The sequence below is a fragment of the Salmo salar genome, chromosome 01 (assembly GCF_965601325.2).
Source record: "Salmo salar chromosome 01, fSalSal1, whole genome shotgun sequence".
NCBI classification, from domain to species: domain Eukaryota; kingdom Metazoa; phylum Chordata; class Actinopteri; order Salmoniformes; family Salmonidae; genus Salmo; species Salmo salar.
In genome coordinates, this window is record NC_138291.1 from 152,338,760 (window position 1) to 152,360,000 (window position 21,241).

A 21,241-nucleotide genomic window follows, 5' to 3' on the forward strand; every position below is an offset into this window, starting at 1 on the left:
ACAGGGACGCTAAGTGACATTTGAATGTTTATTGGATAGTCAGACAGCTAGCATTCCTATCAAGTAAACTTAGCTAACTAATGTTACACAAAGTGACAGTAAGCAAGTCTAAACACAGAACACCCCATTCTATGTAATATCAATCATATTGTGCTGACTAGCTTTGTGCTACCTGTCAGTTCATTGATAGTTAGCTTATATCAATACAGTTTACTGTTCCCAAAATTGAAATTTGTTTTATACAGCGTGTACTTCTCTTTGCCAACGTTTTAAAGGTGTTTAGCTGTGTCAGGGCAGAAAGATGCAAATACATGCTAGAACGCGCCAATAGGATCTCGCTGGGTCGTGCTTGGCTCTGCCCATCTCGCTGGTTCTGCCCACTATCCTGGGTCAGTTATTAACATCTTTTGAAGTATTCCCGAGGGAGCTCTTGCGCCCCTAGCGGCAAGATACCTTCTCGCGTCACCGACTGTTCCCAAATTGTTGACGTGGTGTGGTTCGCTACCGGACGTGAAGGATGGCCGACCAGAGCAGGCAAATTAAACTCGCCGCAGCCAAGAAAAAGGTACACATTTGAATTCCCCATTTCACAGGAAATATAACAGTTTTTTTCCAAACGTTACTCTGTTCTGGATTCGAGTTGTCAGTAGTTTCAAGTTTTCACGAACCCATGTGATGTTGACATTCCACGTCCTCGGACCGGTCTGCAGTCGCCCAACCCAACTCGCATCCTCCTGCTGTGGCTGTTAGTGCGCACGAAATACCGAGGCTTAGCTTGGGCCTCTAATCGTAGCATTAAGTAGCAAGAGTATGTGGACAATTTATACCGGGCAGGGACTTGTAAACTTTGCAATGGCGTTGCTCCCTAGGTACAAACCTTCTGTAGTTTTATCAACCCAATTGGCCAGTTTACGTTTGCTCATGTTAGCTAGCCATAGTGATTTAGCTAACGTTAGCTAACTATCAATGAACTGAAAGGTAGCACAGAGCCAGTTGGCACAATATGATTGATGCTAGCCAGCTAGCTAACACAATATTACACATAATGGGGTGTTCTTTGTTTCGACTTTCTTACTGTCACTTTGTGTAAAGTTAACGTTAGTTAGCTAGCTACGTATAACTCGCTAGGAATGCTAGCTGTCCGACAGTCCAAGAAACATTCAAATGTCACTTACATGCCTGCCAGTATCACTAACGTTATATAGTTAATGAAATGACAAACTAATGATAATGTTACCTTGGCTAAGTAAAATGTTTGCTTAGTTATATCTATTGAGTCATGTTTGATAGGAAGCAATGTGTCAGTGACGGGTAGTTTGACAGCAGACGCTTCCTCTCCCTGTCTCTGTTTTGTCACTCCGTAGCTAGCTACCTAGAAATATTGTATATAGATAGCTAATCAAATTAAGCTATTTTTGTTTGAAGAACAGTTGTCTTGCTCAAGTAATTTGCGTCGCCTACTATCTCTTTCGACATGGTGATAACCACATACTGTTGTTGAGATCCAACTCAGGAATTTGAGATGGCATTCTTATCTCTGTGATGGAGTTTCTCTAATTTGTCTCATGACAGCTGTCACAGCACAACCTTGTGCAGGCGGGTGCATGTTCTACCATTACACGTTTAAAAACAAACCCACTTGTACAAGGGGGGATGTTTTCTCATTTCACATTTAAAAACTAAAAAGTACCTTCCTCAACCTTCAGCTATTGCAGCAATTGGTTATGCTATAAGATCTTGTTGGACAGTTTTGGATCTTTCTAAATAGTCATTCCATTGTCACCCACACCAGTGATACCATACCAGGAATAACTGCTCATACTGTAATCATATGGGATCTTTCTGAATAGTCACATTATTGTAAGCCACACCAAGGCTCCCTGTACTTTCTATGCAATATACTTATTCTGCTGATGTGCTTAGCCTAGCAAACATGTGAGTTCCAGACAGTTGAGAGCTCTCATTGTCCTCTTCCCCTCCTCTCTTGTGCCGGGCAGCTGAAGGAGTTTCAGCAGAAGAGTTCTCCTGCCAGTGGAGGAGGGGGTGGAAATGGAGGAGGACCAGGTGCCAAGAAGAAGAAGGGAGGGAGCCAACCAGACACACCCTCAGCTGACCTACACTCTCCAGACAATGTGAGTCACCCAGCTGTGTGTGTGTGTGTGTGTGTGTGTGTGTGTGATGACTTTGAGTACTGTTCATGCACACTGCTACACTGCTTCTTTGCAAGATTTGACTTCACGGCATTTGCATTTCAATAACAAAGTGAAATGTTGCAAGAAAGCAGTCTGATAATACTTCTACTCTGGAATCACATTTAATGTTCCAGCGCAGCTGCACACTTCGTGTGTGAGTGCAGCTATTTGCAAGTTTACTGTCAGTGTTTGTCATTTATGTCAGATCATGGAATGTAAAATGCAGCTATGCGCCAGTGACCAAAGGACGTGTCTTCGTCAGGCGAGAACGTACTATCATGCTCTGTCAATTTGTATTCCCGTCAGGACGTTGCATCTTAACACACACACCCTTCTGTTTGGTTAAAATCAATATTATTATGTTAATGTGCCTTTAATCCTATTAGAATGACATCAGTTTGGCAATTGTTTCATAACAATGTGGGGGTGTGTGTGTAAGGGACAGTCAATGGTTACTGTAATAATTACATACCGTTTATTCGGAAAGTATTCAGACCCCTTGCCTTTTTCCACATTTTGTTACAGCCTTATTCTAAAAATAAGTCGTTTTTTTACTTCCATAAATCTACACACAATAACCCACAATGACAAAGCAAAAACATTTCTATAAAATATTACATTTACATAAGTATTCAGACCCTTTATTCAGTACATTGTTGAAGCACCTTTGGCAGCGATTACAGCCTTGAGTCTTCTTGGGTATGATTACAAGCTTGGCACACCTATATTTGGGGAGTTTCTCCCATTCTTCTCTGCAGATCCTCTCAAGCTCTGTCAGGTTGGATGGGGAGCGTTGCTGATTGGTGGTGTGCCGCAGAGATGGTTGTCCTTCCGGATGGTTCTCCCAGCTCTGTCGAAGTGACCATTGGGTTCTTGGTCACCTCTCCAACAAAGGCCCTTCTCCGATTGCTCAGTTTGGCCGTGCAGCCAGCTTTAGGAAGAGTCTTGGTGGTTGCAAACCTTTTCTAATTAAGAATGATGGAGGCCACTGTGTTCTTGGGGACCTTTGATGCTGCAGAAATGTTTTGGTACCCTTCCCCAGATCTGTGCCTCGACACAATCCTGTCTCGGAGCTCTACGGACAATTTCTTAGAACTCATGGCTTGGTTTTTGATCTGACTTGCACTGTCGACTGTGGGACCTTATACACAGATGTGTATCTTTCCAAATAATGTCCAATTAATTGAATTTACCACAGGTGGACTCCAATCAAGTTGTAGAAACATCTCAAGGATGGTCAATGGAAACAGGATGCACCTGAGCTAAATGTTGAGTCTCATAGCAAAAGTTCTGAATACTTATGTAAATAAGTTATTTCTGTTTATTATTTTTATTAAATTAGATTTGTCTAATAAAAACCTGTTTTCACTTTGTCATTATGGGGTATTGTGTATAGATTGTAACATAACAAAATGTGGGAAAAAATCAAGGGGTCTGAATACTTTCCGAATGCACTGTAGTTCCTGGATCCTTTTTGCAGTATTTGTTTGCTTTAACTTCTGCCCTAGCCTTCCCATGGTGAAACCAGTTTTTCTGGTATCGGTAAAGACTTTGCTCCCATCTAGCCAGTCACAATGACAGTCATTTTCTTGGAGGAACATTATCACAGAATCAAATCTTTTCTATACCTCCAGAGACAGAACTGGTAGTGATGAGTCAGTCGCTAACATTGTCTGGCAATGAAGCTGCAGGGGTTGTGGGCTTTCAAATCTTTCTCTTTCAATGCCCTTCCTCCCTCCCTCATTTGCTCATTCACGGTCCCTCTCTCACCCTTCCACTCTCCTCTCTCGTAGATTCAGAGTATTCTGAAAGTTCGTAGTCAGACCAATGGATTAGCTCTGTCTCCCTTTGGCAACAGCCAGGTGAGCTTATCTCCCTCCTGCCTTCTTTTTCTCTCCCTCTCTCTGTCTCACTCTTCCCCACTATCTCTTCTTTTGTCCTTTTTGTTCTTTTACACCTGTCTCTTGCCCTCTACATACCTCACTTGATCTCGCTCTCTGTATATCGGTCCCATTCCCTCCCTACTATCTCTGTCCCTCTGTTTTTGCTCCTCTCCTGCATGCTATTCCCTATGGTCACTGGTTGCTCATCGTAGCCATTTCTCTACAGTGAGAGAAGTGCTTGGTATTTATTTTGCCATTTGTTAATTTATGAATATGCTAGGATAATGCCTAGCTAACCGTTTTTAGTTTCTTCTGATTTGGGTCAGTCCAACAGGGGCATGATGTTGATTTGCTAGTATCTGTGGGTTTTGCATATTTATAACTTCTGGACCTGAAGTTTTTTTGGTTTATTTACCATGCTGGCATGTCTCCATCAGTGAAAACAAGATGTGTGTGGTTGTCCATCCATGTGTTGTGATTGTGCTGCCTGACTGTAGCTTGTTTTGTAGGTTAGAATGATGTGGACATGTGTATGTTTCCTTTGTATGTTTCCAATTGCTCCAACCACAATCTCTGGATGAGCACTGAAAAGTAATGTCTGTGTGTATTGTGGCCTCAGGCCCACGTTGATGGGGAGGTGAGAAGGTCCACTGTCACCCAGCTACTGGAGGACCCAAACGGAGAGGCCGGCCGCAGCTCCCCTGGTTCTAACCCTGCTAGCTCTATGTCTGCTACTAACCCTGAGTGTGTCAGCCACGCCCACAACACTGACATGCAGCAGGTGTGTCCCTTCCTCCCTCCGTCTTCTTCTATCTGTCTCCATCTCTCTTTCTCTCTCTTACTGTTTCAATGTGTGCTGAAACTTCCGTACTTTTTCAATACTAGAACCTGAAAAACGGTTCGGTCCTAGAATTTTTACTGTCAGTGCTTCTGTCAAATGTGTTTCACATCATCTACTGTTTTTAATAGAGATTCAAGTCTGTCTATTAGCGCAACCGATGTCCCCTTATTGCACCATGCCAGTGCCACTTACTCATTTCTAGCCTGTCCTGAGGAACTACTGCATTCACTGGGAGTCTGGGCTGCATTATCGCTCGCTGAACAGAAGTTAACACACTTGAATAATGCAACACAGCATGCATAAATGTTGTAACTGTTAATTACTGTTTGCAAAACAATGTCCATTACAGGCTAGAACACCTTCCAATGCAAGAAGATACCGGTAGTTTCCTTGCTAGTTTACAGCTGAAGCAAACATCAACTCACTATCATAGTACCTTGTATGTGATAATATGCAAACCATAGCACAACATTTTGCTTATTTCAAAGCTGATTGTCACCAAAAACTTTCTTCATTCACTTTATCTTGCCTGACTCATGTCTCTCCCAGTCAAGATCATCTTTGCGCAAGCCTCTAAGTGTGTGAGTGAATGTCATGGGTCTTAAAGAGAGAGTGCACACTTTATAAAATAAGAGATTGCTTCTTCTGCGCAAATGTTGTTGATCAGTAAAGTAAGTCCCAAATTGTTTTTCATCTGTAGCCCCACGAATTCAGCCAAAACAAGCAATAACTCAATGCATGCACACACTCCAATTGAATATGCATTCACCTGTATTGTAAATAGGCCTAGGCTATGTCTTGATTTACCCAGTTTATCAATCGACTACAGATTCACTATTCAAATCAATTATTACCCTTATGTAGTTAGATTATAATTATATATATTTTTTTTACATAGTCAAATTGATTGTATAATTCATCCATTATGCACGCATTCCAAAATCCTACATTTCTAATGTATTGATACTGAACTCAAAATATCTGTCTGGATCAAGTGCCATTCTGTGACTTTGGCTAATACACCTTCTTTTTGTCCCTTGGTATCGTGATTGTATTGAGTATCTTGATACTAAATGTGGTATCAAAGTCAAAATTCTGGTATCGTGACCACCTCTCTCGCCACTCATTAATGAGTAGTCATTATTAACCGTGTACAAGGATGGATAGGCCTAACTTGTGTTCATTGTGTCTGAATACATTTGGCCTGATATGTCACTTGCTTTGATGTTTTTTAGTTTCACTCAAAGCAATTTCCTCTCTCTCTCCTCCTCTCTCTCCACAGAACTGCACACCTGACGCCAATGGCAATGAAAACCATGTGGATGAGAATAGGTGGGTCACCAAGTCATCTTACACACACACACACACACACACACTCAGTTCCTCTTCAGGATGTGCCCCCTGGTCCTCACTGGCCCTTCTCTACCCTTCACAGCCCTGCCCGACCCTCGCCTGCTACTGTTGACCACACACACACACACAGAATAAGTAGCACAGTTATGAAGGCTGGCAGTGCAGTTTATCACACATTGAATGCTCCATTACTCAATAAGACTGGTGTGTTACTGTAACATTGGGCTAATGTGTGTGTGTGTGTGCGTGCGTGCGACCAGACCCCTTTCATCCACAGAGAGCCTGCGGCAGCTCTCCCAGCAGCTCAACGGACTGCTCTCTGGGGTATGTGTGTACTTTATGGCCACAAAAAGGAGAAATTAGGCTTATAAACTGCAGTCGACGCACTGAGAAGTGCACGTTGGCTAAGTGCAAGCCACTCCCAATGATACACTATCTTACTTGGTTTCGCTCCTGGTTTAGTGCGTTCCATAATCAGGAGTGCTATTTGTGATGCTCTCATTGGCTCTGAGAAGCTTGCTTTATTGTGGTTTGACTTATCTTGTTGTTTCTTTCCTGTCTATTCTAGTCATCCACCACCTATGTAAATGGAGACAGTGCTCCCTCGCCTGCCAATGAAAAAGAACTGGAGGTAAGTGACACACATCACCACACCACACGTTGCCCCCTTATCATGGCCAGTACACAGGGAAAAGCAATATAAAATGCAATCCATTATTTGTCCTGATCAGACAAACCCAGTTCCATTCTATCCCCATTTGAAGTTGCCCCTTGTTAAGCCTCATGCCTATTGAATCAGCCTCAGTACATGATGTTCACTCCCCTCCGCGTGTCCAGTGTGTCTCCATACACACACCAGAGAAATCTTGTGGTGTGTGTGTGTGTAGCCCCAGGTTATGTAGAGGTGTTCCGTCCCCTCCTCGCCTCTCTCACAATCCCTCCGTTCTTGTTCTCCGTGCAGGAATGTGACTGGCCTCGGCCATACAGCTCACATGACCCCTCTGCCTGTCCTGGCCCTGCGTCCAGGCTCGGGTTACACACACACAGGCACACACAGCAAGTGATAGACTTGATAGATTGCATTGTTGTCTCAGCTGTGCAACACAATCTGAAAGATCGTCACAGTCAGAACAAATGAAATTCCATCCGGGCAGCCCTACTGTACCATTCCCAGGCCCTGCATACATGCACAGTTTAGTGCAGAGGAACTCTATTTCTCCTTCTCTAGTCATATCTCTGTCCTGTGTAATAGTCCTCAGTCCTGTTAGATTACCTTGCACTTTAATGCAGTCTATATAGAGAATGGACACTGTCTCTCTTTTAGTAAATAAAATTCAGTAATCTTTCCAAAGCCTTGATTGGAGCTGGCTATTGGTGTTACAACATGTTACTAGTTTGTAACTTGATCACATTAGGAACTTTGTTCTTACCATGGTTGTGTAGTTCAGGGTTTTCCAAACTCTGTCATGGGGCCCGTCGTGAGTGCACGTTCTGGTTTTTGACCTAGCACTACACAGCTGATTCAAATAACTCATTAAGCTTTGATTAATTTAACAGGGAACCCTAGTGTAGTTCATGTTATGTAGACATCTGGAGAAACTGAGGTCATGTGAGAACACTGTCTATTACATTACACACTCCAGTCTGTACATGTATTACTGAATGTTCTGCTAGCTACCTCTCTCTCTGTCCTTACTGTATTACCTCACTGACTACTAGTAGGACCAAATACCTGCTGCCATCATTTTTGTTGGTTGTTCACATTTTACATCACTGAAGGAGACTGAGAGAGTCTTATTTACTTTCACTTTAATGAATTGTTTGTATTTTTCCACCTCCCATCTGTTTTTCATTTATTTCACTTCAATTCACTCCCTTCCTCTTTTTGTTGTTGTTGCATGTTCACACATCAGAGTCGAAACCAGGAGCTGGCAACCGCACTGGACTCCAGCAACCTAACAAACTCTCAGCTCAGTACCAAGCTAGACCTGCTGGTAAGAGTGTGAGTGTGTGTGCGCGCATGCTTGGGTGTTGGGTGTTCTGCAAATAACCCCTCACAGCCCCCATAGCAAGACTCATACCACACCAAGTACACTGACTGGCCACAGATTGACTAGCATGTAACGAATGACGTAACACTTAACACGTTGGCTAAACCGCAGCTGTGCTGAGTGGCAGCACAGTCAGTTGATCAAGTCATGCATGGTTTTGTTTATTCACCTCACACATTTCATTGCACTGCACTGTTCTCATTGGTAACCACTAAGCTTTGACATGCTCACCATGATCTCGACAATGAATGAAATGAGGGAATGTTTTTGTCAGTCATTAATAATAGACCAACTGCACTGATAATGCTTCTGGAGCTAGCTTGCTAACGGCTAACCGTCGCTATCCCGACTGACTAGGCTAGTAAGCTTCTGTGCTGCTTTGTAAATGGGAGGTGCTCAATAGGTATTTGACTCCTGAAGAGTGAAAGGCGATGACTTGTTGTTTGGTTAGATGACTGACTTAGTATAGATGGTGGTGGTTTGTGGATGGTGCTGATGTCACTGATTGTCCTCTGTCCTGTTTGTCTGACAGACCAAGCAATCTCAGGAGCTCACAGATCAGCTGCAAAAGGTGAGCATAAATAAACTGGGGAAAAAGATCAACGCGACATGTAAAGTTTTGATGCCATGTTTCATGAGCTGAAATAAAAGATCCCAAAAATGTTCCATACGCACAAATAGCTTATTTCTCTCAAATGTTTTTCATCCCAGTTAGTGAGAATTTCTCCTTTGCCAAGATAATCCGTCCACTTGACAGGTGTGGCATATCAATAAGCAGATTAAACAGCATGATCATTACACAGGTGCATCTTGTGCTGGGGACAAAATAAAGTCCACTCTAAATTGTGGAGTTTTGTCACACAATGCCACAGATGTCTCGTTTTGAGGGAGCGGGCAATTGACATGCTGATGGCAGGAATGTCCACCAGAGCTGTTGCCAGAGAATTTAATGTTCATTACTCTACCATATGCCACCTCCTACTTCGTTTTAGAGAATTTGGCAGTACATCCAACCTCCCACACAACTGTAGACCACCTGTAACCGCGTCAGCCCAGGACTTCCACATCCGGCTTCTTCACCTGCGGGATTGTCTGAGACCATGAACCCGGACAGCTGATGAAACTGGGTTTGCACAACCAAATAATTTCTGCACAAACTGTCAGAAACCTCAGGGAAGCTCATCTGCGTCCTCCTCAACAGGGTCTTGATCTGACTTCAGTTCGGCGTTTTAACCGACTTCAGTGGACAAATGCTCACCTTCGATGGCCACTGGCACGCTGGAGAAGTGTGCTCTTCACGGATGAATCTTGATTTCAACTGTATCCGGCAGATGGTAGACTGCGTGTATGGCGTTGTGTGGGCGAGAAGTTGGCTGATGTCAACGTTGTGAACAGAGTGCCCCATGGTGGAGGTGGGGGTATGGGCAGGCATAAGCTATGGACAATGAACACAATTGCATTTTATCGATGGCAATTTGAATTCACAGAGATACCGTGATGAGATCCTGAGGCCCATTGTCATACCATTCATCCGCCGCCATCACCTCATGTTTCAGTATGATAATGCACTGCCCCATGTCGCAAGGATCTGTACACAATTCCTGGAAGCTACAAATGTCCCAGTTCTTCCATGGCCTCCATACTCACCTGACATGTCACCCATTTGAGCATGTTTGGGATGCTCTGGATGGACATGTACGACAGCGTGTTCCAGTTCCCGCCAATATTCAGCAACTTTGCACAGCTATTGAAGAGGAGTGGGACAACATTCCACAGGCCACAATCAACTGCCTGATCAACTCTATGCCAAAGGAGATGTCTCGCTGCATGCGGCAAATTGTGGTCACCAGATACTGACTAGTTGTCTGATCCACACCCCTACCTTTTTTTTTAAGGTATCTGTGTATTCCCAGTCATGTAAAATCCATAGGTTAGGGCCTAATGAATTTATTTCAATTGATTGATTTCCATATATGAACTGTAACTCAGTAAAATCTTTGAAATTGTTTTTTTTTTTGCGTTTATTCTTCAGTGTAAAAAGTCTATCTTTCTCTCTTCAGTGGATGATGACAATATGTTTTCTGTGTGCTTTCTTTGATCAGGAGCGAAAGGAGTTTGAACTTAAATGTGTGAGGGAGCAAGGAGCCATGCGAGAACAATTACAGGTGTGTGTACACACACACACACACACACACAACAGTGGAGGCTGCTGAGGGGAGGACGGCTCATAATAATGGCTGGAGTGAATGGAATGGCATCAAACACATAGAAACCATGCGTTTGATGTATTTTATGCCATTCCGCTCCAGCTATTAACATGAGCCCATTCTCCCCAATTAAGATGCCACCAACCTCCTGTGTCACACATGAAGAAGAGGCCTCTGAAAGGTTTATCAGGCATCTTCTCTTAATCCATTTGAAGACCTTTCAAAGCAATTCTCTCATTTCACTCTGCATTTCCAGATATGTGCTATGCGTCTGTCTTAAGGGCCCATACACTATTTGTTGTTGCCTATTTACCCAGGGATGCACGCACTGACACACAGAACAAAATATGTTCTCGTCATTCCAAGTGAATCAAAGCTTTGATTTGATAGATGACAGGGATGATGCAGTGCAATGACACCAATTTAATGATTCTACGTAAGGTTATCTGTTTATTTAAAGATTGTATCATCTGCTTGTCTCTCTTTCTCTTCTCTAGGTCCACATCCAGACCATCGGCATCCTGGTGTCGGAGAAATCAGAGCTGCAGACCGCACTGTCATACACGCAGCAGGCTGCCCGCCAGAAAACAGGTGAGTGTGTGTACCCTGTGTGAGACTGAGGATGTATGTATATGAATGTGTGTATGTGAACGTTCTCAGTAATGTGGTGTGTTTTCAGGGGAGGCTGGTGAGAAAGAGAGAGTTGATGTGTGTAGAAGTGTATTTGGATTGGTGCTCAGTAAGCTGCTGATGTGTGTTTTCAGGAGAGGCTGAGGAGCTGAGTAACCGTCTCCAGGCCACCAAACAGAGAGTCTCTGAGCTGGAGAGAACCCTGTCCTCCGTCTCCACACAACAGAAACAGTTTGACAAGGTAACTTAAACACACAGAGAGAGAGAAACTGTGTGAGAAGGTCATTTACATGATCACACGCAAACACACCGGACTGATACAGTTACTTGAATTCCGTGAGCAGTGATTTGAGCTTTGCAGTAATGTTACATATGATTGATTTTCTTATTCTCTTGTGCAGCATAACAAAGAGCTAGAGAGAGAGAGAGACAACCTGAGGCTAGAGGTGTACAGACTAAAGTAAGTCTTACCTGCAGTATGCTTCCATTCTACTAAATGGCTGGTCTTTTATCATATTTCCTTGTTTGCTTTGTGGACTAGGTAGGAAAAGGAATCTAGTGGAAACCACACTGTGTGTGTGTGTGTGATACAGGGAGAGAGATGCGTGTCATCTATGAGTAGGTTAGGCAGTTCAGAGGCTGTGTGTGTAGGTTCCAACCTGACCCTCCTATATCTCTCCGTCCCTGTGCAGTAGTGTGAGTGAGGAGAGGAGGCAGCAGAGTTCAGAGCTGTCAGAGCAGCTCAAGCTGAGGGTGAGTGAGAACAGCGCTATGAGACTGGACCTGGATGAACTGCGCAAGAGACTGGAGATGGCTGACGTCATGCTGCAACAGGTAGATACACACACTCCATACACACTGTCATTATCATTTGTTTTGTGGTTGTTCAATTCTCTTTGTTTTTTTATTCCTAGTTTTCCAGTCAGTCAGGGCCTCCCAGTGCCAACCAGCAGATGCAGTTACTACTGGAGGAGAAATTACAGATTGAGGCGCACACTGCTCAGGTAGGGGTGTGTGTGTGTGCATGCGAGCGCATTGTGTGGGATGAATTCACCTAGAACTGATTCAAGATGACCACATATTTATAATCAAATTTGGTGGTTGCTTATAATTGTCCTATTTGAATTGGAAATGTGTTTTTTTTCCATATCCCAACTCGCCCTGAGACACCCTCAGAGAGTGGGGTCAGGATCTGCCATTATCAACAGCGACCCTGGATCAATTGCGATGAAGTGCCTTGCTCAAGGGCACATTGACAGATTTTTCACTGTTGCGACTCTGGGATTCGAACTAGCAACCTTTCAGTTACTGGCCCAACGCTCTAACTGCCATTTACAAACGGGTGTATGCCTCTCTTTAATGTTTTAGCGCCTTGCCATTGTGTTAATGGTCTTTTGGTATCATCTATAGTTAATGGAGTCGGTGGCCCAGCTGCAAACAGAGAGAGACCGCTACGCTGAGCAGATCCAGGAGGAGGGACGAGTATGGAAGGACAAGACAGAGCAGCTGCTCTCTCAGGTACACTATGCTACCACCCCATTAGCAGAACCTATAGAGCTGGCATAGCCTCTGAACAGAATGCTAGAAATACTTAGTCACGGAGTTGATTGGCGTGTGTGTGTCCTGTGCAGGTGACACTAGTAGCAGAGGAGAGAGACAGGAGCATCAGTCAGATCCAGGAGCTAGAAGCCCACATCACAGACCTGAAGCACGCTGCAGGTGAGACGCACAGCTACCCTCCTTGTTTTGCACATCAGTGGTTCTCAGAAGAGCTTTCTACCAAAGACAAGCTAACTGTGTTCGTCCTGTCAATGATTATCATGAAAAGATTTGTATTGCCATAAGGAAAGTACAATGTACTATTGGTGAAAGGAGAAAAATTTTCTCAGAAAGGGAGATGAACAGATTGTTTTCTCCTCCCCAGCCCTTTTGTCCCATGAGAGAGAGGCCCAGGTAGATCCCCAGCCCTCAGGGCCCTCAGAGAGTGAACTGGCCCTCCAGGAAGCCCTCAGCAGCCTGCGGCAGGAGAGAGACTCTCTCAACACACAGTTCCAGGCCCAGGTGATAACCTCCCCCACTCACTCACTCACTCACTACCAGTGAATAATAACACGCACTGTGTATATCACACTCTGAACACTCCCTGTCTCATCAAGGCCTTGACTAATAAGATGCATTCTGTTTTTTGTTGGTGCCGGCCTGGAACCAAATACTGGACACCATTTCCCTGTTATAGTCTCACAAGCAAAAACTCACTGTTCTTCCCCTTCCCTTCCTTTGCTATAGCTACGTGACAACGAGCAGCTGAGTCGTATGTGCTCGGAGCAGGAGTCCCGTCTCTCGGAGCTGGAGCGCCATGCGGAGCGCGGGGCCGAGGATGCAGAGGACCGCAGGCGCATGCTGGAGGACGTGCAGAGTGACAAGGCCACCATCAGCCGCGCCCTGGCCCAGAACCGCACCCTTAAAGACCAGCTGGCTGAGTTGCAGAACGGCTTCGTCAAACTGGTAAGGACGAATATTACCTATTTGCTGTCCTGTTGACTTATTTGAAGTATTCACTAATCTGCCTAAGTTTGATTGGTGATAAAAGAAATGGGTGGAACTGGAAACATTGTTTTTACTCATTCAGCCACATTCAAAACGCACACATTTACATTTACAGTTTAGGCATTTAGCAGACGCTATTATCCAGAGCGACTTAGTTCATCTTAAGGTAGCTAGGTGAGACAACCAAATATCACAATCATAGAAAGTCAAACTTTTCCTCAATAAGCTACTATCAGCAAAGTCAGTGCTAGTAAGATAAGACACGTTAGAATAACAAGGGTGTTGCCTCGTGTTAAATGTGTCTCTGCCATCCTAGACCAATGAGAACATGGAGCTGACCACTGCTCTGCAGTCAGAGCATCACGTCAAGAAGGAGCTGGGACGCAGGATGGGACAACTACAGGAGGACCTGCACAACTTCAAGGAGCAGGTAGGGACACACCAGTGGAGGCTGCTCAGGGGAGGACAGCTCATAATAATGGCTGGAACAGAGCGAATGGAATGACATCAAACACATGGAAACCATGGATGTTTCTCTATGCATACTACTGTGCTCTACACTCTCATGCTCCAAGTGCATTCTCCAAAGACGTTTTCTTGAGTTTGTTCTTGTGAGGACGCATTAAACATTTAATTTGAGAAGCACTCCCCCTACTGTATTACCTCACACTGCATCTCCCCATTCATTTCTTCCAGCCAGGACAATGGTAACAATAGAGACGAAAGACTGCATTCTGTAAGGCTGCTTAATGCGACTAATGATGATTTGAAAAAAGCCACTTGTAAGGCATGAGCTCGGCTTAGTTTTTTGCTCAGGCTGTACACACTTCATCAGTCTCTCATTCACAATTTAACGGCGGCATCCCCTTTGTGTGGCCGTAATGCAACCTAAAAAAGTCCATGCTTTTTGCGGCCCGTGGCCGTTGTGCCCTTCTCCCCGAGTGCCGCACGCTCCTAAGCACCTCACTCACATGGCTCTCATCACGTGATCGGGTTTTTCTCACAGGCTACCAGTGAAGACGGACACATAGGGACCGCAACGGCACGCATCCTTATCCAATTCCGAGGTGCATGTTGGAAGAATTGTCCACATTTTACTTTTCGTCAGCCATCAAGATGAGTAGTAGGCCTAACGAACAGCAAAATCACTAGTCTATGTCAATCTACTATCCCCTATTGTACAAAAGTTGACCTATTCTGTGTGAGAAATAAATATTCCAAACATAGTCTGGGACAGTTGTGGGATGCGATGGCTGTCAAATTAATCCAACCACTATCATCAAACTTTTTTTACACAATGTGGCTTTAAATTATGATAAACAATTTGGCCTATTTCTTCACATTATAAGCACAGCCATGTGCACATGGCAGTAGGCTATAAGCGCAAATGTTACATTAGCGGGAAAACACCATTATAAAAAGTGACCGCAAATGCGATTTATGCATGTAATGCTTTTATTATAAAGGTGCATTTTTTTATGGTGAAAATTATCTTCCCAAACTTGAAACTCACACGCTGCTTTATCTATACCACTTAGGCTCTACACCCCTTCTAAAGCAGATTCATGTGCTTCATTTTAAGAAGTTGTTTGGCCACTTTCGTTGTGATACAACCTTATCAAAACATATAGGCCTATGGGCTAGGCTACATGAGGTGTGCAACTATGATTCGAAAAGCTCGCAAAAAAAGCCATTCTTTCTTTCTCTTATGCTGGGCATAATTCACAAGTGATCATTCACCAGTGATGGGCTAATATTGTCTCCCATCAGACTATTCTTGATTTAATCTCGTCTTTACATATACTAAATAATATATGTGAAATTTGTTTTGATTTAGAATGGACCATTATGCACCTGTCTCGAAACGGGCAGCGGGAAAAAATACATCTCATCTATGAACTTAAATAGCGAATGGAGGACGCTTTTCCCGTGGTTCATTTTCATGCCAGCCAGGTAGGCTGTACTCCTGATGTAAAGTATTACGTTCTCCCCTCGGGTGTAGCTGGTCTGAGGAGGAGACGTAAATGCCTGGGCCTAAACACACCAGGTAATACAGATGAAAGGTGAAGAAATGTGGGGTTCAATGAGCGATAAATAAATCGGACCACAACCAGAACTCAATTTTAACCCTCAGGGGATGTTTAGTGAATTAGTTAAATAAATAATATAAAACACCCATAAATAATTAATAAGAAACAAAACAACCACAACAAGGGAAGGTAAGAGAAGGGAATGTTTGGGATCGGGGTCCAAGTAATGAAAATAAACAAAAGGTCCCTCTTCTACACACCTAATCCTTCCTAACACACTCTAAACCCTAACCCACTGTCCTACCTGGTTCCAAGAAAATACAAGGGTGACACCCGCCCGGCTAACCTAGTGTATAAAACAATGGGTTATCTACGTGAGAATGTACACCCATGGGCAGATCTACCTTTTCCCTTCTCCAGGACCTAGGTAGGGTGGAGCGCCTCTGGAGGACAGGCTGAAACACAAACAAAGAAATTAACACCAATAGTCAAACAAAAAACAAGTGTCCTCTCTCTCTCCCCCTCTCTCTCTCTTCTCTTCTCACACGGCAAACAGATATCCTCTCTGTAATCAGCTACAGCCACGCCCACCATCGTTAGCCGCAACTCGGTACACCTGTAATGCCCAAGACAAACACACTAACAGGGGAAAATGGGGAACAAGAAAAACGTAACACGTAACATAAAGATAAACAATGTGCTTAATATTAGGAAAGTTGAAAAATATAGTAGACCTAGCAGAAGGTTGATGGGATCCTTCCCTTTTTAATAGTGGCCATCACTCTGTCTATAGGCTATGCAACATGAGCTCATGGGCTCTCATGAAGTGTTTTATTAGATTTTTGATGACATTTGCATTGATGTCAGAGTGATTAGTACCAGGCAGTTAGCAGGTTTGGTAGGCTACTAATGAGCATCAGAGCTTGGTGAAGCTTAATTACCGTGACCTGACGGTCACAGGGAATTTGTCTGCCTTCATGACTCGTGACCACCGGTGTGGCGGTCATACGGTCACCGCAACAGCCCTAGTCTGAATACTTTCTGAATTAACTATGTGAATTTAATCTAGCTAGAGAAGATTACCTAAAACGAATGTTATGCAAGGTAGATGTCAATTCTTCGTGGCTACCTAGCCAGTTAACCTTATGGACTTACCCATTCACTGAACCTTCCTTCTTCTAGCCAGGACAATGGCAATAGAGACGAAACAAGATATACACAAAGCAAACTTTTTACTTCATAACTATCAGCTAGCTATATGTGAATCGTAATAATGTAGCTAACAAGATAGTATAACAGGCATGGGTAGCTAGCTAACAATTCTTTGTAGCTATCTGGCTAGCTAACGGTAGTTGCTAGCCAGTCATCTCTGACTTACTATGGGCTTACGACCTACGCACACTACAGTAGGTACTGTAGGCAGGTAACCATGCCAAAATTAACACTGCATGTATTTATCAACATCAAGATAAAATGTTGTAGACAGGCAACATATGAGATGTGAATAGGCAACATTTTAATTACAGTCAGTGTATTTTCTCTCACTTCAACTCAAATAATATCCGCTATTGATTTCAAGGAAATGTTATTTTTACGTGGTTGCGTCATATTTCTTTGCATACTTTCCATGGAAGCTTGCATCGATGCATGCTTCAAAATATGTACAAATGGAGTACGCATTCAAGAAGTGCCCTCCGTGCTCCGTTTCGCATACTTTGATTTGGACTCATACTCCGACCCTCCCTTGCTCCAATTTGCATGCACGGTTGTATGCATTTTGAGAAACACCCAATGTGTTTGATGTATTTCATACCATTCCTCTCCAACCATTACAACGAGCCCATCCTTCCCAATTAAGGTGAACAGCTGCAGGAACAACATTTGTCACACAAACACACTCACACATGTCTGCTTCATCCCCAGTTGGAGCTGAAGTCTCAGGAGTACCAGGCGCTGCTGGAGCAGCGGGACCAGATAGTGGCCCACCTACAGCAGTACTCTGCAGGCTACACGGCCCTGGCATCAGAGCGGGAGCAGCTCCATAGACAGTACCTGCAGCAGAGCCAGCTGATGGACCAGCTGCAGCATGATGAGACCCATGGAAGGGTTCAACTGGAGATGAGCCACAAACAGCTGGAGCAATACCAGGTCAGGGAATGGGACAGACACACACACATTCATAATGCATCGTTACTGCTGCGCTGGCTGGCTGGCTGGCCGGCTGGGTTGTCACTAGTTACCACAGCCACAAAGTCAAAATAGGCTACATCGTAAAAATTAATGAAAAGAAACTAAACTTATTTTTTGTCTGAGCTTAAGGTTAGTGGTGGGGTTAAGGTTGGTGTTGGGTTTAGGGTTTAGGGGTTAGGTTTAAAATCAGATTTGAAGAAGATAAATTGTAGGAATGGGTGGGGTTTATGACTGTGGCTGTGGTAACCCTCCCCTACAGGAGAGGCTGGAGCGGTTGTCCAGAGACAACGAGCAGCTGAAGGCTGAAGTCACAGAGCTGCTCAACAGCTCATCCCTGGCCACACCCCCCAGAGACCAGGGAGACGGAGTGGAGAGCCAATCCCTGCCAGAAAGCCCACAGAAGTCCTCCATCGCTATCCCAGAAGACTTTGAGAGCCGGGAAGAGATGGTAAGGAGAAAACAACTATCAGTTGTTTTAAGTGGCCTCTAGTGTTGTTGCTCCCAAATCTACATATGTGAGGATTTTCAAAGCATCTTTCAGATAATTGTCTCCGATTAAAAAAAATTCCCCCCTTCCGTCTCTCTCAGGAGGAGTTTGTGCGCGATGCAGTGGCGCGTGTGGAGGCAGAGAGAGATGAGGTGAGGAGCAAACTGGAGGAGGAGAGGAGACTGCACCTCGCAGCCCGTCGCCAGGCTGCAGCACCCAGCATGGAGTACCAGCACCACAGTCATGACCATGAACACAACCATGACCACGGTCACAGCCACGACCACACTCACAGCCATGATGACCACAGTCACTGTGAACACACAGGTGAGAGGAGGAGAGGTGCATGCACATAGTTGTGTGTGCTACGTGCATGACCAATGTTTGTTCTCTCAGAGCTCTATGCTAGTTTTGAGTGTGTTACTATTGCAGTGTGTGACCAGTATCTCTCTCCCCCCCCCCCGTGTTAGTCTCAGGTTCAGAGGGCGTCCCAGTGGAGGTACACGAGGCCCTGTGTGTTGCCATGGAGAAGCTCCAACACCGCTTCACCTCTCTGATGCAGGAGAAGGCTGACCTGAAGGAGAGGGTAGAGGAGCTGGAACACCGCTGTATACAGCTGTCTGGAGAGACTGATACTATAGGTGACAATCACACTCCTTTATACAGCTGTCTGGAGAGACTGATACTGTCAGTGAGACACACACTATCACTGCTGTAGCTGTCTGTAAAGACTGCCACTATCTGTGAGACACACACTCTCCACTACCCTTTTTCACACACACACAGTGATGCACTTACACATTCATTCCCATAGTGTGACCGGTCTTGTCATCCCTTTCCTTCATTATGTGTTTGTCCAGGAGAGTACATTGCCCTGTACCAGAACCAGAGAGCTGTCATGAAGCAGAAACACATGGAGAAGGAGCAGTACATCAGTATGTTGGCCCAGGACAAAGAGGAGATGAAGGTTTTATTTTATTCTTTATTTGACTAGGCAAGTCAGTTAAGAACAAATTCTTATTTACAATGACGGCCTACCAAAAGGCCTTTTGTGGGGACGGGTGCTGGGATTAAAAGTATACGACAAAACACACATCACAACAAGAGACAACACTACATAGAGACCTCAGAGGACAACATAGCATGGCAGCAACACATGAAAACACAACATGGTACAAACATTATTGGGCACAGACAACAGCACAAAGGACAAGACAGTAGAGACAACAATAGATCAGGCGAAGCAGCCACAACTGCCAGTAAGAGTGTCCATGATTGAGTCTTTGAATGAAGAGATGGAGATAAAACGGTCCAGTTTGAGTGTTTTTTTGCAGCTCGTTCCAGTCGCTAGCTGCAGCGAACTGAAAAGAGGGCCCCAGGGATATGTATGCTTTAGGGACCTCTTACAGAATGTGACTGGCAGAACGGGTGTTGTATGTGACTGCAGTAGGTATCACAGATAGGGGGGAGTGAGGCCTAAAAGGGTTTTATAAATAAGCATCAACCAGTGGGTCTTGCGATGGGTATACAGAGATGACCAGTTTACAGAGGAGTATAGAGTGTAGTGATGTGTCCTATAAGGAGCATTGGTGGCAAATCTGATGGTCGAAAGGTAAAGAACATCTAGCAGTTCGAGAGCACCCTTACCTGCCGATCTATAAATTACATCTCTGTAATCTAGCATGGGTAGGATGGACATCTGAATCAGGGTTAGTTTGGCAGCTGGGGTGAAAGAGTGATTACGATAGAGGAAACCAAGTCTAGATTTAACTTTAGCCTGCAGCTTTGATATGTGGTGAGAGAAGGACAGTCTAGCCATACTCCCATGTACTTGTAAGAGGTGACTACCTCAAGCTCTAAACCCTCAGTTAAAAAGCACATCGGTGGGGAGAGGGGCATTCTTCTTACCAAACTACATGACCTTTGTTTTGGAGGCATTCAGAACAAGGTTAAGGGCAGAGAAAGCTTGTTGGACACAAAGAAAGTTTTGTTGTGGCGCGTTTAACACAAAATCTGCCTTTTTGGATGCCGATTATGGCCGATTACATTGCAATCCACGCGGAAACTGCGTGGCAGGCTGACCACCTGTTACACGAGTGCTGCGTTAAAAGGACCTTGTGGCTGCAAGGAGCCAAGGTAAGTTGCTAGCAAGCATTAAACTTATCTTAGAAAAAACAATCAATCTTCACATAATCACTAGTTAAGTACACATGGTTGATATTACTAGCTTAACTAGCTTGTGCTGCGTTGCATATAATCAATTCGGTGCCTGTTAATTTATCATCGAATCACAGCCTACTTCAACTTCGCCGAACGGATGATGATTTGACAAAAGCACGTTCTCGAAAAAAGCACAATCGTTGCACAAATTGAACTAACCCTAAACATCAATGCCTTCCTTAAAATCAATACACAGAAGTATATATTTTTTAATCTGCATATTATGGTAAAAGAAATTAATGTTAGCAGGCATTATTAACTAGGGAAATTGTGTCACTTCTCTTGTGTTTAGTGCAAGCAGAGTCAGGGTATATGCAACAGTTTGGGCCGCCTGGCTCGTTGCAAACTGTGAAATAATTTGCCAGAATTTTACGTAATTATGACATAACCTTGAAGGTTGTGCAATGTAACAGCAATATTTAGACTTAGGGATGCCACCCGTTAGATAAAATACTTAACGGTTCCGTATTTCACAAAGAATAACCGTTTTAGAAATGATAGTTTCCGGATTTGACTATATTAATGACCAAAGGCTCGTATTTCTGTATTTATTATATTATAATTTAGTCTATGATTTGATAGAGCAGTCTGACTGAGCGGTGGTAGGCAG

At 44.1% G+C, this 21,241-nt stretch overlaps 1 protein-coding gene across 3 annotated transcripts in view; it reads left to right on the plus strand.

The window, feature by feature from the left end:
• The first annotated feature begins 410 nt into the window (after positions 1-410).
• Positions 411-21,241, plus strand: part of LOC106567038 (golgin subfamily A member 2) — a 26,920-nt gene continuing 6,089 nt past the window's right edge. The window contains exons 1-25 of one of the 3 annotated variants that reach the window (XM_014135856.3): positions 411-565; positions 1,998-2,132; positions 3,986-4,054; positions 4,695-4,856; positions 6,199-6,248; positions 6,530-6,593; positions 6,838-6,900; positions 8,183-8,263; positions 8,853-8,891; positions 10,423-10,485; positions 11,025-11,118; positions 11,292-11,398; positions 11,559-11,617; positions 11,850-11,991; positions 12,072-12,161; positions 12,568-12,675; positions 12,789-12,876; positions 13,082-13,218; positions 13,444-13,662; positions 14,021-14,134; positions 17,658-17,882; positions 18,184-18,372; positions 18,513-18,738; positions 18,882-19,052; positions 19,272-19,378. In XM_014135856.3, coding sequence (XP_013991331.1) covers positions 518-565; positions 1,998-2,132; positions 3,986-4,054; positions 4,695-4,856; positions 6,199-6,248; positions 6,530-6,593; positions 6,838-6,900; positions 8,183-8,263; positions 8,853-8,891; positions 10,423-10,485; positions 11,025-11,118; positions 11,292-11,398; positions 11,559-11,617; positions 11,850-11,991; positions 12,072-12,161; positions 12,568-12,675; positions 12,789-12,876; positions 13,082-13,218; positions 13,444-13,662; positions 14,021-14,134; positions 17,658-17,882; positions 18,184-18,372; positions 18,513-18,738; positions 18,882-19,052; positions 19,272-19,378 — 2,850 coding nt within the window. In that variant the 5' untranslated portion in view covers positions 411-517. The remainder of the gene's footprint in view (positions 566-1,997; positions 2,133-3,985; positions 4,055-4,694; positions 4,857-6,198; positions 6,249-6,529; positions 6,594-6,837; positions 6,901-8,182; positions 8,264-8,852; positions 8,892-10,422; positions 10,486-11,024; positions 11,119-11,291; positions 11,399-11,558; positions 11,618-11,849; positions 11,992-12,071; positions 12,162-12,567; positions 12,676-12,788; positions 12,877-13,081; positions 13,219-13,443; positions 13,663-14,020; positions 14,135-17,657; positions 17,883-18,183; positions 18,373-18,512; positions 18,739-18,881; positions 19,053-19,271; positions 19,379-21,241) is intronic. The other 2 variants (XM_014135865.3, XM_014135891.3) reach the window with 2 other exon arrangements.